The sequence below is a fragment of the Mycteria americana genome, chromosome 23 (assembly GCF_035582795.1).
Source record: "Mycteria americana isolate JAX WOST 10 ecotype Jacksonville Zoo and Gardens chromosome 23, USCA_MyAme_1.0, whole genome shotgun sequence".
Lineage (NCBI taxonomy): Eukaryota > Metazoa > Chordata > Aves > Ciconiiformes > Ciconiidae > Mycteria > Mycteria americana.
In genome coordinates, this window is record NC_134387.1 from 6642314 (window position 1) to 6661322 (window position 19009).

General features: G+C 42.3%; 1 protein-coding gene across 1 annotated transcript in view; it reads left to right on the forward strand.

Annotated features, from left to right (window-relative positions):
- Positions 1-9104, forward strand: part of KCNU1 (potassium calcium-activated channel subfamily U member 1) — a 52743-nt gene extending 43639 nt beyond the window's left edge. The window contains exons 23-27 of the mRNA XM_075523581.1: positions 64-141; positions 3984-4123; positions 7490-7687; positions 8031-8134; positions 8806-9104. Coding sequence (XP_075379696.1) covers positions 64-141; positions 3984-4123; positions 7490-7687; positions 8031-8134; positions 8806-8905 — 620 coding nt within the window. The 3' untranslated portion in view covers positions 8906-9104. The remainder of the gene's footprint in view (positions 1-63; positions 142-3983; positions 4124-7489; positions 7688-8030; positions 8135-8805) is intronic.
- Positions 9105-19009: the final 9905 nt, after the last annotated feature.

The window sequence follows — 19009 nt, forward strand, 5'->3', positions numbered from 1 at the left end:
TTATTCCTTTCTGCTTCTGCTAACTTCCTTCTCTCCTCATGTTGTTATTGACTGTTTCTACAGATGCTGTTTTCAGAGCGAGAGCATTGGGGAATCAATCACAGCCATGTTATAAAAGGATCCCCATCACTACAGAGCTGAGTAAGTTATTCTTTAGGAACAAATTTCACAGAAGCAATATGCATGCTGCATTATTTATTTACCCCAGGCCCTTTTTAGAATTCACAGGCAGAAAGCGACAAGCACTACACGTCCAAGGAACATTAAAAGGTTTGACTTAGATGTTAATTCACTGGCTTTGAAGGAGTCAGGATGGTTTATCAGGAGAATAAATATAACAAAGTGTTACAAAGGTCTCAGTGTGTAGCAAAACTCCGAAGCATCCATTTAGGAGAAAGATAATGTCCTTGGGTTTTTTTCTACTGGACTGGATCTCAGGAGATCTGAGTTCTGGTCACATCACCTGCATTCATCCCACCTATCCTAACATACTTCACTAAGATAGATAAATCAGAAGCGTATTTGCCTGGTTTACCCTTATTTTCAGTGGAGAAAGAAGCACCACCAAAGGCAATTCTGCCCGGATGAAATCTAACTTGCCCTTCGGCCATGCTTTCCTCTCTGATGATTTTAAAAAGCACTGAGAGAGACTGTATGCCCAGTTTCATCCCACAACAAAATGGGGTGAATCAAGGCCTAATTCTCTCTGTTCCAACCCTCCCCTTTCTGAAACACTGGTGATGGTTCCCTCCTCCTTTCTGGATTATGGGGGTAGCTTCAGGCTTCCTCATTTGTACAAGTGGCTGTGAAAGAACAGAGCCCATTCCAAACAGTCCGCAGTCTGCATTGTGCAGTGACTGCTTGGGGTGCAGTACTTGGATGGGTCCGTGCACACACGAAGGTGGACAGGGACAGAGTGCAGGCATTTTACTCCAGAGCCCAAACACCTTGTCCTTATTCCACAAGGCTCAGCCTCTCTAGCCTGTATTCGTAACTGAAGTAACCCATGGAGTTCTTTCATGCTACTCTTGGCTATCTTTGTCTTCATCTTCTGATGGTTACAAACTGGATCTGTTAATTAGGAACATGTGCACCAACTAACTGATTACTAGTAACATAGCAGTCAGTGTCACAGCAGAGTGGTGTGGCTGGGCTGCCAGTCCCGAGGGACATGGATGTTTAGCTCCATTTAAAGTGCTGATATAAGAACGTACCCATCAAATTAGCACAGTGTGTTGCTAGGCATAATGACTGGCCCCTGACTCACTCAGGCTTTTTTTTTTTTTCTTTCTTTTTGATGCAATGCTTGTAAATGCTGTGTGGATTCAGCACATGTGAAGTCCTTGCTTTCCAGTCCTCACCAGGTTTGCAGCTGGAACAGGGCTAGTGAGCAGCCTTGGCCTGTAGCAGGCACTAGCAATATTTTATTTATATGAAGCTCTGCTGTACTGCTTAGTCAAAACTTGCACTTGATGAGCTGTGTCACAGAAGCAGTTAAGCACCTCAATGGGCTATTCAGTCCTGTGTGCTCCTTAGACTGAAACACTGAGGAGCTACTGCAAAAAAAAGAAAAAAAAAGGCACAAAATAATAAGATAATGATGCTGCCTCCTGAGTAATTTCAGAACTCTTGAATTTCCCAGAGTGATATTTGGATATCTTGTGCTGTGGTTCAGGCTTTTATTTCTGCTGTGTCCAAAAGTCTCAAATGTTTTGAGCTGGCTACTGAGGCCCAGTTCCTCTGAGAAGATATTGTACAAACGAACGTCTTCAGACAGGCACTGCACCCCTGTGATTTCCCTCCAGGATGTAGTGTGTCAGTGGAGGGGAAAACATCTGCAATCCGTTGACATGACTTGGATTTTAGTCATGTCAGATCTTTGACAAAATAATGAATCGAGCCCAGTCCCTTAGCACATGGATGCCTGCCCCTGCTGTAGTCTTGAACAGCATAGAAATATGTTCAGAGTTACAGGGATGGGCTAGGATGCAAAATAAACCCAAGAATTTAAAACCTGGAAGCACAAAACAGCTAAACAAAAACAGCTGGAGCTTTCTTGTGATTGAATAAACTTCCTGTAAGTCCCTCTGCTAGACCTTGATCTAGATAAATGCTCACTTTTGTGCCTATCTCTAGAAACAAGCTGAGAGGGGTAATGCTCATGTGCCTTAAGTTGTAAGGGCTTTGCTCATTCCAGGCAATTTCTTATTTCACAGCACACTGAGTGTGGACCAAGGGTCATCTGTGTCACCTGGTGTGTCTGACACCAAAGCCACCATATTGCTAGTACTGTTGCTGCTCAAAACCTGCCATAAGAGAAGCTAAGACCCTTTGTACCTTCAGCTGAAATCCTGTCACTACTGAAATCAATAGGAGTTTTGCAATTAATCTTGACGGGCGCAGGAAGCAATGTGGTACCTCAGTAGAGCCAGAACTGCCAAGCTTGACTTGCTTCTGCCACAGTTTCTTCGTGACCAGGATGGCATGCCAGAGCCCCGAGTCCCAGAGGTGTGCTGTCCTCCAGCACCTACTGAGCTAAGGACATGTAGTCAGGGACAGAGTTGACAGAATTAGCTGAGGGCCTGCACTCTTCTGAAGGGGGCTGGATATGAATTTTGCCTCGAGGAGCAGGAGAGTTGTGTGTTGTCATCATGCTCTGACATGCTGCTGCTGCTTCTCCTTGCCCAATGGTGAGAAGCACAGAAAAATAAGAAATGCTAAACTGGCCACTTTGCATCAGGCTGATGCAAGGCCCATTGAATGGCGAGCTTTGCATGGGGTTTCTGCGGGCCCAGATCCACCAAGCTGAGCACAGTTCCATGTGGCAAGCATCTTCTGGACGTGTGAGTTGGTCAGTGGGCTCAGAGGCATGGTATAAATGGTTATTCCTCAGAAACAATGGATTCTAGAAACCGTTGCTGTAAGGAGACAGAGATCTGGGAGAGAAATAGCAAAGTGATCTGTAAATAAATAAGAATCTTGCAAATATGTAAAGGAGAAAGAGAATGGTCTGGAGAAATAAAGTGGATCCCTTATTGTGGCTGCGAGACCATGCTTTTCATACCCAGACTGTGTAAGCTAGTCAGTGGAGTCATACTGATTAATGCCAGATGCAGGGACAACTCTAAAATCCAGGGTGGGTGAAATATCTGTGTTGAGAATAAATGGCTGAAGGATGACACCAACACTGCAAGACAACAGGAGACATTAATAGTATTGTGAATCTGGCTAGTTTTAGTCATCTTTAAAAATGATGCACTCAAATGCTTCCTGACCTAAGGGGACATAATAGAAATCAGTCATTACTCACATAGAGTTAGTTGTGCTCGCTCTCTATTTTTTAATGGGAAGATATGGGTTCTTGATCTCAATTCCTCTCAGTCTCCTGCTGTGCTGCTGTCATTCATCAGCATTCTTACTGGTAGTGCTAGAGTGCCAGGACATACCTCGCGTGTTCAGTAGCACAGCAGGGGCCTTCTGCCTGGGTGTACTTAAACAGTTCCCTGAAAATAGAAAAGAAAGTTAAGGAGGAATCACTTTCAGAGTAGGGAGAATTCTGCAAGACTATCTCAGCTAGCGATAATAAGGTTGAGAAGCTAGTGAAGGTCCCTGTAACAGTAGGACAGCTGTGAAAGGGACTCTGTAACCCCAGTTTAAGCCAATAGAAATAGTAATTGTATTTCTGTTAAGTCAGGAAAACAAGGGGAATAAATTAGATTATTCCTTTCTTTTTCAAAGCAGGTAAATTAATTTTGATCTGATATCTTTATACTTAGTTTTAGGATTCTGTGTCTTTCGTCTGCCATTGCACAGTCAGCTAGCAGCACTGAATATTTTGTTCCTCTTTTCTTTACTAATGCTGCATGCTGTGGCTAGTGCTGGACACAGAATGGCAAACTGGATTTATTAAGTTAGTTTCTGATTCTAGATGGCTACTCTCTGTTGCTAAGATGTTTCCTCTTTCTTCCTTGCTTTTCCAATAGAGTCTTCACCAAATGTTCAGTTCATTAATCAGGCTCCCAGCAGCAATTCTGAGATTCCAGAGCAAGATCAGCTTTTCACCACTGGTGCCCCTGCAGGAGCTATCTTCTCAGATAGCTTCTTGAATTCTCTTTTGTCTATGGTAAGTAGATGTATTATGTCCTGTCATATTTAGGGGCATCAGTGGGTAACAAAGTGATTACCAGCCAGGGTAAACCCACTTAATCTAGCCTTAACAATGGTCAAGGCCATGTGTGTCAGAGAAAGGCACAAGAAACGTTGCAGAGATTGGTGATGTGATTAGTTACACGGTGCCCTGAGAATTATACATGTCTATTCCTATTTAAGCAATTTGCTAATCAGTGGGCCTCTGTGACTCCTTGGGGTAGTGGGTTCCATACACTAAAAGGCAGCTATCAGCTCCAAAAGACCTGTCTCTCAGTATGTGCTATTAGCAGCAACTGTCCCTGCTGTTGATATACACATAGAATTATTTGAAGAAACTTTTGGAGTGTTTTCATAGATTCTTCCCATTCCCAGCTCGAAAATATTGACAGGCTACAAGAGGTATTTTAAAGCCAGCCTGATTTATTTACTTTTTGACACCATGATGTTACAATCAGTCCCTCTAAGAACTGCAGTCACTGAGGCCGAAATTGCATTTGACACCAGCTGGCTCCTTGGTGGAAGCTCCAGCATTGATGTCAAAGGCTGAGAAGATTATGGGGACTCTGAATTCTTACCTGTTCATGTAGAAAGGAGTTTTACAAGCCTGGCTGGAGGTGCATTGGTGAGCTAGGGAACAGGGAGCTTGCACTACCACCACTTCACCATAGCAGGCATGGGGATAAATGGAACATTTAACTCTTCTCATCTGTCCATCTAGCATCTAGGCAGAAATTCACTGGAAGTTTGGAAGTAAAATCTATTGAACTCAATGGGAATCTCCCAATGGCTGTTTTCTGAAAAAGTATAAAACATATTCCACACGTATGGGCCACTGCTGAGCCACAAGACCACGTCAGATTTTAGAAATAGTGCATATTTTGATTCTCTGTAAATTCTTGGCAATGTATTCTTTTAAAAACATTTGCATCACGAGGGTTGGATACATTGCACCAAAACTGCAAGAACGGAGGGAATGTGGTGATCCCACCCTGGTGACATAATCATTTTAAGTTGCTGTCAAAACCAAGTGATACTGTCAGTTGTGACGCACATGTGGGTCACACTTTGGTGGAGTCAAGCCAGGATTTTGGCAGCGAAACAGCAGTTCAGCTCATAAGCTGGCATTTCCAAAACTGCCTTCTCTTTTTTCTGGGTGAAGAGAAGAAAGCCCCTTTCTTCTCTTCACCCCAATTTCCCATGCTGCAGTCAAGTTCCACATGCCTTGCTCTGAGCTCATGTCCAAGAGGATAGTGCTTGGGTGGCAGTTTTACAGAAACTGAATAAATACAAAACAAATCTCTCCAAGGGATAAGCAGTCCAAAATAAGTGTGTCAAGTCCAGTTACGCTTTTCTGAGAAGGCTTCAGTGTTAGGGAAAGTATTATATTGCTGTTACTCACTGATATGTCAATCAGCCAGATGGTAATTAATGACTGCTAGTGTCAAGTGTAAAAGTAACTCAAGACATAGCATGACCTGTCTTAAAGGATAAAATTTCACTCAAGCGTAAGATTCCAAGTCTGTCCAGGAATGATCAGCACTCAACTGTGCTTTAAAGTAGAGGGGCACCTTAGGTTGGATTCAGTCAGTCCACAAATACAGTGAAGACAGAGAAATATGGTATTTCTTAGCAATTGCAGTGTCAGGGAAAAGATGTGTGAACTGAAGAAGAAGGAGAAGGAAGGGAGCCTTCAGTAGTCTGATATCACCTCCTTTTGCTATCACTGTGAATATCTGTTGAAATTTCTCAAGACACTCAGAGCAGGAGTGCTGTTTTCTTTGAGCTTGAAAGGAGACTGGCAGAAGGACCTGAATGGCAGAATGTGGTCTGTAAAGTGAAATGTTACCCCTTGGAAGCCTGAAGCAGAACTGGCATTTGCTTCAATGTGACTCTTGGGGTCTCAATAGGCAGAAAACAATTCGATGAGCATGATCATTATCGCTCAGGTACTCTAATGAGCCCTGAATTCCCTTCCTGATCCAGCTGTGGGCTCCTAAGCTATGCAGGACCAGTTTTAAAAGCTTAGTAGCAACACGGAGTCAGTGGGACTAGGCAACTGCTTGGTGATGGGAGAAGGTTTCTAGCGTTGCCTTTGTGTGCAGAGGTGTTCCCGGGAAATCTGCTTGTCTGAAGCTGTAACCAAACAACAACTGGCAAAGACGGTAATATCTTGTGGGCACATTACAGAAATGTTGCTCCTTTAAAGTCAGCTTTAAGATCCATTCTAAATGCAGTGTGTTATTTCCTGAGTACACACACCTCTATAGTTTCCCTGCCTTTCAAATTCCTGCAGTGTAACTCAGCAAAGAAAGTACAGAATGAGGGTGACATGCAAATCCTATTAATTCATCCAAGTATGGAAATGCAATCCTTTTGATGTCAAAAAGTACAGCAATGATATGTTAAAGAGCTCAGCACGCTTCTGTTAAATATGTAAAGTGCAGATTCCCCCGAAGCTGTATCACTCCTGGATAACGCTGGACTATAGCTCCTTGCTTTAAAAGACTGAGAATTACTCTAACAGCATTATACCCATTTGCCCGACAATATGGTCAGATGTTCTTAAGCGGATTTGAGTTCTTAAGCGTGGATTTAGTAACACCATTCCTTCTCTGCAGCTTGTTTAGTTTCTTTACTCAGGCAAATGCAGGTGACAGATTCCACAAAGTGGCTCTATGTAGGAAATGAGCTTTTGAGAAAGGGTGGAAAATAAGTTATTTGATGCACTGCAGGCAGAGGAAACACTTAGATTTAAAATAAATTAAAAAAAAGAGGCGGACTCTAGGCCTTTTTTTGCCTCAGATCTGAATTTGAACCATGGTAACTTTTTTTTTCTGAAAAATACTGACAGAAAAGGGTACAGAGAGAGGTTTTCAAAACAATATGGCAACTACAAGGACAGAGTTTCCTGCTGCACCTGGACCTTATAGGGCTGGGCAGGGCAGTTGCACTCCTCAGCCTCACCTGCACAGTGTGCTCCTACTCAGGTGACATCAGAGCTGCTGCCCAGTTTTTCTTACATGCGCACACATGGACACACACACCCACTCCCATTTGTGCCTTTGAAAATATCCCGTTCAGACACAGTTCAGTGCATTCTATTATAAGAGCAGAGGTGGGATCTTCTGACTGCTCGTTGAAGCTGAAATGGGCTAAGCAGGTGGTGATCCATAAATATTGTCAGAAAACTTTAAATATAATTAAGGACTACTTTAAGTATACAGAAAACTCCAAAGTGTCTGTCTTGATCACTTTCTCTACGTTTTCACTGGAAAACTTTGTTTTCCTTTCCAAGGCATACTCTTTTGTCTTTGACTTTTCATTGTCTCTTCCTTTCCAGACATACTACAACCATCACATCTTGGCTCTGCTGCAGACTTTGGTGACAAGTGGGACAAGCCCAGCATTGGGGGAACAGCTGTTGGAAGAGGGCAGCAGACTGCGCAGGAGTCCTGACAACATGATCCACAATGCCTCCCAAGTCAGATGCAAACTAGCGCTCCTGCCGCTGTCCAAGAGGTTGTTAACAGGTGTCATGGTGAGCTACATCACCGAGTGGTGCTTCATGGGCTAGGCTTTCATCCTTGCTGCTAGTACTTTTGGATTGCCATTACCTGAAGTTTAGTTTCATTCAGTTGAATCTTGCTGTGTAGCTTGAACCATATTTTGAAGAGGCAAAGACATCAGATAGCCTTATTTTATACTAGATTCTAATCTTATGGGGGACCAGTAATTTTCTTTCCTTTCTTTCTTGCCAAATACTATGATACTGGAAGTAGTGAATAGAGATGATAGTTGGCTAAATAAGTGATTTAGTATCGGGCTGAATTGTCCACTTTGGTTCCTCTGAGATAAGAGTGATTTTGCTTCTTTTATAGCAGGAGAACTCCTTTGGAGACATTTACTGCAGAGCTTTAGACTTGTTTGGCATACTCTGCTTTGGGCTCTACCGCCTGATGGAAGAGCCCAATCCATACAAGAATAGGCAAGTATACTTTATCTCAAATTGTACCATAAGTCAAAAGATAGTAGTTGTGACTTTGAAGTTAGGCATCTGTTATAGGCAACCTGAATTCCTTATTTTTGTCTTGGATTAGACATTCTAGTAGGTAGCTAAGGCCATTTGAGGCAAACTGGTGTGTGGTCTGAACATGGTGCTTACTGGCGCTTGTATGAGATTCCCTTACGTTCACTTAAGATGTGATTTATCTTTTACAAGTGAGCCTTCTGCATTAGAGAGCTGCTGGAGCATGAAGTTAGTAATGCTGCTGAGGGCAGGGATTTCAGAGAGTTTGCAGGCAGAGAGGTTCCCCTAACCTGTTCTACTCGCTGATTCTTTCCATTTCAAGATTTCAGTGATTGCTAGAGCTTCAGATCTCCTAGAGACATTTAGTCTTGATTTAAAGATTTTGAGCAATCAAAAAACTTACTGCATCTTTCAGCAGCTGTTCCAGAGACTAATTAGCTTTGTTTAAAATATATGTATCCCATTCCCAGGTAAAATTAAACCCTCTGTATATTGTCTCATCATTCCAAAGAATTCTGCACATGCAATCAGTCATTGCAAAAAAACCCTACAGCTTTCTTGCTGTCCCAGACACTCAGTTCAAAGGCCTCACAAAGCAGCCTGAATCTCATGTGCTACTGCTTTTTCAGGTTTGTGATTGCTCGGCCTGCCAGTGATTTGAAGATTCTGCCTACGGATCTGCTGTTCTGTGTTGTTCCATTCAACATTGCAACAACTGATGACCTGTGATGTGGGATGGAAGTCAGTTACCAAGCAAGAAAACAGGTAGTACAGACACCTTCATGCCAGCGTTATGAGAGACTGTGAAATGCCCTGCAAATAAAAAAATTGTACAAGTTAAGACCCCCACATTAAATTGTCTATGTTCTTATTTCTTAGGGGTGGCAGTTTGACTTTGGCTAAACATTAACATGAAGTTATTACTGAAAACAGTGTTGTTAAGCTTTAACAACAAACACATCGGAGGGTAAAATGCTCTCTCTGCGAGGAAAAGGGCAAAAACTTGAGTTTCTGCTGAGCACTGCACAGAACAGACCCAATGATATACAAACACTCCATTGAGTTTAGAGATTCTCTGCTGAACTTCTCGAAGTTCAGACTCCAGCATGCTAAAATTCAGTTTTCTTGCAGCTAGAGCTGAAGATGCTGGATTGATATGCATGAAAAGAAACAAAAAACCAAGCAAAAAATCGCCATGAACTTGTACCATAAATCAGGTCCTGCCTGTACCTTATAAAGTCAGCTGAGGGAAGGAGGAGAGTGTTGTTGTTTGGGTTCCCCCCCTCCCCCTTCTCTTTCCCCTAACACTAATTAGGTTTGAAAGACTGCAGCTTGAGTCCAGATACCACATGCCGAGAAGAAAGGAACCCAAACAGCTGACGCAGAGTTCAGACTAAACTAACTGCAAGCTCCCCAGGGACATCACAAGGTAAACCTGATAGTCTCTGTCATTTACAATCATTATCAGGCAGCTGAGTCTCTGTAATTTTACTAGGGAGCCAATTAACAGATCCCTGAAGCTCAAGAATAAGGTCTTGGTCCTTTTTCTATTTTAGACAGGAAAAGGGGGAAAGTAAGTCTTCCTTTCAAATAGATACTCCAGGAGCCTTCCTACCCAGGGGAGTGGTCAGATCTGGACTTGCACTTTTCCTCTTGAGGAGTAAGATAAAGAACTGAGCTTAAGAGTCAAGCAACTGACTTTAGTACCCAGCTCTGCAACAAGCTGGCTGTGTAACCTTGGGTGAGTTAGTTAACTGTATCCTAATGTTGCTTGCTGCACACAGGGAATATAATAACATACTTGTTAATTTAGATAATGAGAGCTTTGGGGAAAGGACTGTCTCTTGTGATTTGTTTGGCCTTAACATAAATAGGTACTGATTTAGGATGGGACATTTAGGAACTCCGCTCAAACAACATGAGTAGGAAGCAAGACAAAAGCTTGGACCAAAACTCCAGATGCAAACTTATCTGCGCTTGGGGAAGTCTGGAGTTTGGATTCAGGTCTGAGCCTTAATATGTTGGACTCATCTTTCCTGGAACAAACTAATCATACATTTTTCAATTCAGGACAGATTGCAAGTAGGAATCAGTGAACCAAGCTTAGAGCAAATAAAATACATAGGAAGCATGCTTCCCCTTTGCAGACCTGAACTTGAGCTAAGAGAGTCAGCCGATCTCTTGGTAGGAGTGTTTTGGCCTAAAATCACCCACTGTATATACAAACTTAGATGAGAATTTGTGCATGGGATTCTGTTTACCCTCTGGCAGTTACAGTATCTCAGTTCATTCCCTAGCATGCATTATTTTAAACAGACAAGACAGTTAAAAGGTGGAAGGAAGAGCCTGGGCAGGCTTTGCAGTCCTTTGACTACAACGGATACCTCATACTAAGATTCTGCAAAGCTTTCTATATTGTCATCTTCTGAACCTTTTTTATTTTCAGCTGTAATTCAGTCTAAGCAGGGCACAGAGGAAGTAACATCCCTTTTTCTTCCTTATTGTTCTATTGCTTTTAAATAACTACACGCCTGGACCTCTGTGTTCTGATATTAAGCAGGTCTTGTGCAATGTTAAGGCGTTGTTATTAAGAAAACTGCAATAAACACCAAAACCTGTTTATTCATAACTTCCCTGAGTGGGTGAGGAACTCGGACTATCTTGCCAGCAAACTCTTCTATCTGCTATCATCTGCTTTTCCTAGAAAATGGAGGCAAGTGTTCAAAGTGCTCCCTTCATGATTGAGATCCAGGACATACTAGTTCCAGCTTTAAGGCACCAAACATTGGATATACTACTGTGTTACTCCAGAGCTATGCTTGGTGTAAAACTGCTGGTGTGAGTATCTTTTTTCTTTCCATTAGAAAGAGAGGTTTGCAGCAAGTGCATTTTTTTAAAATGTTCCTTCTCTCCAAGGTGTCTTAGGTGCAGGACTGCCGGTGATGACACATGCTGTGCTTTCCCATCCTTCGTTCACAGTATCTCTGTGATGGGGGAATATGTCCATCTCCAGTCATACAGCTTTTCCAGTACAGCATATTTCCAGTTGCTTAACCTGCAACTGCTAGAGCCTGTAATTTACTGGGGTAAGGTGGAGTGGGGAGAGATGACAGGGTGAAGGGACCTCTTCCGCTTTGCTTATTCCATCTTTTTGTTCAGTTGCTATATCTGAGCAAGCAGTTCTGCTTCTCATGAAAGAAGGAAGAGGGAGAGAAATCCTAAGAAAGGTAAAAGCATTAATGGGTCAAGGCCTCCTTTGCATAATTCTATTATCACCAGGAAGATTCTGCAATAATCATGTTAGGCATGTGCTCTAGAGCATCAAAGTGACTTGTCTTACCTTACTTTTTGATGTTAGACAGGTTTAAATGCTTTGTACAGATGAGGCACCTCAGACAGCTGATCAAGAAAGCCTGTGCTGTTCAAGCAAAGCAAAGGCCTGTTTTGCCTTTTTTTTTTAATGTCAACAATGCCACATTCTTCCAGCAAGGAATAATCTGTGTTGTCACAAACTGTGAAAAGCAAAGGTGTAGGAGAGAATCTGTGTGTGGGTGCATGCAAACATGCTTTCTGAAGCTACCACCTTTGAATCTTCAGCAACAGTATCTTCTTGTGTATTATTTGTGTCGTATGTTTATATGCCTCTCGTATAAATAAATTCAGCTCCTGCAGTGAAAACCACAGTGTGGTACCCAAAGCTGTTACAGGATCTCTGCACTGTAGTTTGCTAATCTGCGCCCATTCTAAGCTGTAAAGGTCGCCTTACTGTGTGGGTGGTGATTAATATTAGTAGGTTTTGCTTTTTAGCAGTGTTACCAGAGTCTCCGATTGAGTTCTGAAACTTGTGTCAGATACAATCAGAAGTGGTCCCTGACCCTAGTGAGCTTAGGTGGTATATACAAAAAAAGAGTTGTAAGGAAAGCAGAGGAGTTGTAGCTTGCTCAAAAGCATCTATCAGATTGGTGGAAAAGGTAAAAACAGAACTCGGATCTACTGATTTCTAGGCTAGCAGCTTTCCCACTAAGCCATTTTGCATTTCTGCTCTCAGATCTCAGCTCCTGCTAACATGATCATTCCCTTGCCAGTCTGTCTAGGGATGTAAGTCTCTTCCAGAGGGGGCTCAAGTAGTCTTCATGGAACACTACCTGATGAATTATTTTACCATTTGTTGTAAGATGGTCAGCCTCTTTACAGAAGCAAACAAGTATCATCACACTTTCAAACAGGAAAGTAAGTTACTTGAGATTACCCAGTAGGTCAGCTGTCTTGCAGTTATGCGTCTTGTCAGCTGGGCCACACTGCCGTTTCAGGCTGGTACGTGACAAATGGAGCCAGAAACCTCTCCAAAGATGCATGCAGGGATATGTAGACTCTGCAGAGGCTCAACCATGCTAAAGCATTTATCGTAACACGTGCATCCACCTGGATCTGAGCACCGATAAGGACATATACACACAGACAAACACAGGCCTCTGCAAAGAGCACCTGCCCATAAGGAGATGAATATATACATCCAGGCCAGGGTTGTGTTCTCCCTCCTCCTCCTCCTTCCTGTAGTCAGATACAATCCAGCAGAATGAGCAGTGAAGGATGTCACTGCTGTGAGCTGGGCCGGGTTTTGCAGTACAGCGTGCTGCAGGTGGCGACTGACACATAGTCGATGAGATCTGAGGAGAATCCAGACTCTATAAATGTTAGATGAGGCAGGCTGGGCTTTGACAAAAACAAGAGGTGGCTGCAAACACCAAGTGTCATTATTCTCTGAGCAGGGATGGTGAGAGGCCTAGGAACTTCCCATGGAGATTAACTACTTCACAGCAGGATGAGGAGCTGTCTGCTGATGTGAAGGGACATCCTGTTGTCCTGAGAACACTTGGGAGGAAGGATGCGTGACAGCAGGAGTAGCTTTTGAGAGCATACACACGGTTTCCTGCAAAGCACGTATCTTGTCTGAAAGATGATTTTACTCTGCTGAGAGAAACTCCAAATTCCTAATGGTTTAAATTAATGCCAGAACAGAAGGAGGTCTCTCTTAGTCATTAATTGGCAGTGGGTTCTCTAGCCTCTTCCTACTGAAGGAAGGGCTCTTCGCTGCTTTCCCATCCATCTACTTCAGCTTACTCTCTTGACCTGCCACCAATGTACCATAAAGCCATAGTCTTATTCCCCACTGGTCTCTAGTGCCCAGTTATAAAGGGACTAGAGCTGTTTAACTGCTGATTGCTTCTCTACTTGCAGCAGGAGGCCATGCAGAGTGAATTAGGTAAGCTAACTGTATTAAGCAATCTGGAAGTGCATCATTAATGCTTCTGACACTTTTTCTGTAGTACACATGTGCCAACTAATAAGCATTAGTGACTGAAGTTTCTCCGTTTCTCAGAAAACAGATGTAGCTAGAGCTACAGTGAAAGTATAGACACAGCCCACTGGGCGCTCTCTCTCCACAAGTTGAGATGCTTTTCCAAACAAACCCCTCTGTCGTGCACATGGGTGCGAGTTGCATGGGGATAATGATTAGAGTTGGCTGATGTTCCTAACTTCCGCTAAAGCTTTAATGGAGAACTTCTGGTTTTGGGGGGTTGGCTTTTTTTTTTTTTTGGTGACACAGCAGGATTTTTGTTTCCAGCTAGAAGGAGGAGCCAGATCAGTCATGTGACTTGGAATTTGGTTCTCTTGTAAGGTTTTTCGCTAAAAAAAAAATGCAATCCCACTGAGATTCATTCTTTCCCCTTTGGGGCAAAGGGAAAGGAATATTAGTTTTTTGTGAATAGAAATGCATTTTTTAAAGTCTGTCTTCTTTTACAGAAGGTTTCCAGGGTTGAGGTTAAAGGTTTCGTTCTGTTTTCCTCTCATTTTCATTCTTGAATAAGCCCATACCTTAAAGAAAGCTTTAAAGAAAAGTACTGCTGCGACTCGATGTTGTGACTCTGGAAAATAGAATCTGAGTAGTAGGCATTTCTTTCTCCCTTTCTCTCATCTTAGTCCTGTTGAATACTCTGCCAGCAGTGGAGAAGCAAATGTACCCAGTTCCTTCACTCTTCTATGAGAGCAAGGATTGGTGCTTGCCAGCAATGAGCCTTTTGTTTCCACCAGTGTGGCTGGTCTTATGTACTTGCTTATCCAGGCAACTACCAAAAAGGAGCAGAAGTCCTAAATGCCAGACTAATGCATCAATCATAATTCCTGAGCTGCCAGCAGCCATGTAACTGCTTAAAGACCTCAACAGCCCTCTGGCACTTAAAGAAAAAAATCATCTAATTAATCACAGGTGAAACAGCTTGGACCTGCTCCAAAAGCCCCTGAATTTACTGCCAAGCTTTGATGCTAATTTTCCTTCTAAGTAACCCCCTAAAGAAATTTACGATTAGGTAATTAAAGTGATGAATAAAGAGATACTTAGAAGAAGGAGGGAGAAGGAGAAGGGGGGGGGGGGGAATCAACCTTGAGTCAAAAGCCTTAAATCTTCTCCCCTCCTCAAAGAGAAATGTTAGTCATTTTTGCACATGTATTGTCTCTGAAAATTGGGTTGGATTCCCACAGGAGGCTTTAGAAATATTCCTTAAATTAATGTTTGCATAACCAAATAAAACACAAAAGAAGGAACTCCTGAACAGATTGTAATGTCAAGATGGTTGAGGCAAAAGAAGGGACTTGTGGCTTCTCTCTGAGAATCACATACTGTACAACTTTTGTCAGAAACTGCTTCATGCCTTTTCCCCCTAGATACCTGAGGTCCGGGGTTTTTTAAAGGTAATTGGATAGTAGGAATGCCATCTAATTAAAAAATGTAGTGATATCTAATTAAGAACTTCAGAGCATCTGAACAACTTTTAAAAATCTGACCATAAGTTCTTAATAGGTCACAAGTCCTGTATAATGCTTTTCAATGTCCTCTCGCATTCTTTCCCACAATTTTTTTGGCGGAGAAGGAACTAAGTAGCCTTTGATTTGCATTTTTTTCTTCAGCCAAACGTACCACACCAAATTCAATGTAAGGAGTGTGAGTTTAAACACAGGGACTTGGGATGCAAAATTTTGATGGTACCTAGGTTGTTTCCACAGAAGATGCAGATGTGGCCCCAAAATGGAGAAAAAAATCAGGATCTAGTTTCAGTTCCAGGCTGCTTTTTTTTAATTTTTTAAAAAAAGAAAAGAAACAATCCACAAAACAAGCATGTCGCTATCCAGGGGTCTGCAGAGCTTTTTGGCAGAGTCTTGGCTAATTCTTTCCTTGTGGCTAAAAGTGAGTCTTAGAATCCAGGGAACTTCCTTACTGGCCCATAAAATGAAAAGTAATGGGGAGTTGTAAGGTTCATTTGTGGTGGTGGGAATATTTTCCCTCCAGGACTACATCTCACTTTGCTTTCTTCTACGTTTTGATCCCAGGCCTTGAAGTGGCAGAAAGCTGCCATGCACTCACCTTTGCTCTGTTCTGGGAGTGTGCCCAAGACTCTGCTTCACACTACATGATGCCCCTGACCCTTCTCTGTTAATAAATGCCTGCTGACCCCATCACATGGCCCCGTTCTGCTCTGCCTGGCACTGAGGGAAGAGTTGCTGAATGATTTTTGAGGGGACCAGAGAGGATAAAAAATGAGAAAATGGCAGATTAGATCTGAGGTGACAGAGATGAGAAATAAAAGCCATTAGAGCCCATTTGCAATGTGCCCTCATTGAGTCAAGTTTCAAGGTGTTTTTCCAGATTATTAATAGCCTGACAGCAGTTTTTGTACAGGAATCTGATACAGGAAATAACACTCATGTATACACACTGCAGTGGAGAGGGGAAAGTAGAGTCCCCTCATTTATTTACTTGAAGAGATTTGAAATACAGCAAACCAGCCAGCTGAGTTACAGACAAAATAAACATTCTCCATTATAATCCTGGCATCTTCAGACACACATCTCTATAATAATGCAATGGTATGAAAGGAGCTCTCATAAACCCCTGCAACCAGCCTTTGCTGTCTGTATGGTCTGGGCTGCATTCAGAGTGGCTCTGCTGAAGCCATAGCATTCTTTGGTGTGGAGTGCATTGCTCGAAGTCATTTCAGTCCTTGGTTAACATCTCTGAACCTGGGTCCTGTGGGCCATTTTGGACACTTAAAATCTCCCAGGGATCTAATTTACTCAATGTGGCAGGCTTCTTTTAAAACTTGGTCAAGCACCAATCCTAAAGAGATCTTTCCTGTCTCATCCCCCACCTACCTGAATTATCTCAGTCTTCTCAGTGTGACACCCAGTGAATTGAAAGCTAGAAAGAGAGGGAGGGAAGAACAAGAATACTTAGGTGTGTGGGAAATAAAGGTTAAAAAATTCCCAAAGTTATACATTGTAGTTGTATGCTTGTAAAAAAGAAATACCAGGTGGGTAGTGCTTTGAACTTCACAAGGCTTTGTGGGACTGAGTTGTCAAATATGAGTAATTGTAGCTTTCTTCATAAACAAGGGGTGGCACAGAAAATTTGACTGATACAGTTCATAATGCCTACAGGCCAAACAGACATTCAGCTGAAAGAGAGAAGCTCTTCAACCATTATTAGATGGTTATGTCTGCTTGTCTGTGTCTGTTGCTTTCTATTAAACTTCAGGTTTTACTTCCTCATTTCATGCTGCAACCTAACTCTGCTTGTGAGCATTACTGGGCAGAAATAATCAAGTCTTGATCTATATTGCATAACACATTGTAGAGGTCGCCAAGCTAATTACCAGTGAAACTGGACAATGAACAGTAGAGACTAATTTTACCCATTTTTTTCCTGCTCCTTTCTGAACAGCCTCTAGCATGCAGCATTGTCTGGGAGGATGTGCTACCATGCAAACAAGCAACATTCCCTACAGATAAATAATTTTCTAGTGGTGGTTGCATAGCCTTAACCAAAACAAAAGGAGCCAGTCCCTTCCCTTATTTTCATGGTCTCACAATTTATAATTTAACTGTAATTGTAGTTTGCATGCTGGCAGTCTTAGTTCTGGGTGCACTTACAAGCCTCTGCCTAGCAGAAGACAGAAATGAACTTAAAACACTTGGCTGCTTTCTAATGAAGCGATATCCCTGCCAGGAGGTCTTTTCCAGGAGACAGATGAGACAGCCTGAAAATCCCCTTCTGCATTAGGGTCAATTACCTCTCAGTAGATCCACGTCACCTAAGATGCAATTGAGCATGTGCAATTACTGCTCAATTTGGTAAACCTTGCGGATGCACTGGTATTTCCAAATTATATATCATTGTGGAAGAAAGCAATGCCTTGACAAAGAGGCAAGGCAGAGGACAACAGTCTCCCACCAGCTCTTGCTTTCATACCTTTACAAGTGCTGTATAACTCGTAGGAAGTGTTGAGAAGCATTTGTAATTCCTTGCTCAGCAGTTCTTGACTTCTTGGACTTGACGCATACGCTGCGAGTTGCTTTGGGAGCCAGCAGGTTCTATAGCATCTTACTTTCTTGATCCAAATACTGAAGTAAGACAGATTCCCTACAATTGCACTTTCAGTTTCCAGTAGCACTAACTCAGCGCTTCATGTTTTCCAGTGAGGTGAGTTAGGGATCAAGCACTTTGCTCTGTAGGTTTCCCTGTGAATAAGCTGTTAAGACCTGGGGTTTTGTCTCTGCAGAGAATTGACACCATGTTGAATCAGTCTGAGGAGTTTTCTGTCAGGGGCTTAACCAATATTATCCTTGTCTTTGCATTTTGTACAGTGTCTTATGCTATTGGCCTCCCCCTTTTTATCCTCGATGCTGCTGCTTATAAATGCAACTTGTCTGAGTTCTCACAGGACACCCAGTGTTACTGCATCTGACCAGCTCGTACTGCTGACCATAAACTGCTACCTACGATGTAAAGAATTTGTTTCTCATTATTTAATTAAAAGGTGTCTCTCACCTTTTACTGTAACTCGTTGTTTTTATTTTCAAATGACAATAACATTTTCTCTCTGAGAAAAAAATGCTTTCCTTCTAAAACATATATAAAAAGTGACTTTTTCAAATGTTAATTTTTCATGCAATTTTTCAGTAATGTTTTTCATTGACAGTATTCTCCAAACTGTAGTTTCTTAATCAGCTTAAGACTGAAGTGGTAAATGATATTTCATCCCTGCGAGACAAAACATAATACCAACTCCAGTGTTGAGATCTCCAGCTTGTAAACTACTATCCTTCAGGATGAAAGGTGCCCATATAACAATAAGGCATTATTACACTTCCTTTATTACTTTGTACACGTATAATTTACTGACTGCTAAAAAACCCCTGGTGGAATGCCTCTTTGATGTCATCTGTCTTGCCTAAGTAGTGGTTGCTGCTTGCTTCTTTCCTACCCGACTAGTTGCGATGCTGCCTATGGCAATTTCGGTGGCTAAATTCCTTCCTCCAGTAAAATCTTAACTAGTTGAACTGAATCTTCAAACAGGTCCACGTCTCCCTCAATAAATATCAAAAGGGAAATCCAGCTTAATATAAACAGAGAATAGCAAAATGGTGCTATTTATATGGTTCAATTTCCCTTCAGTTAAACCACTAATGGCACATAGAACTCTCATAATTAAAAGCCACATCTGATAGAACAAAGTCATCTGTGCAAGCAAAGAAAGGGGAAGATGAAAGCGCCACCAATACAAAACAACAGTCCAGCTATAGGTCTGTACATGTCTCTCTTCCCTCTTCCGAGAATCAGCCAGAGCCTGAAGCCTCTTTTGACAAGTAGCTCCTCTGATGACAGATGCTCCCCGCGGCCTCCACAGGCTGCAAACAGATGCATTGTTCTTGCTGTCAACTCCCCATTGAAAGGTGATTCCAGTAAGCAGCAATTGGCCTGATTTGTTAGCATTAGTC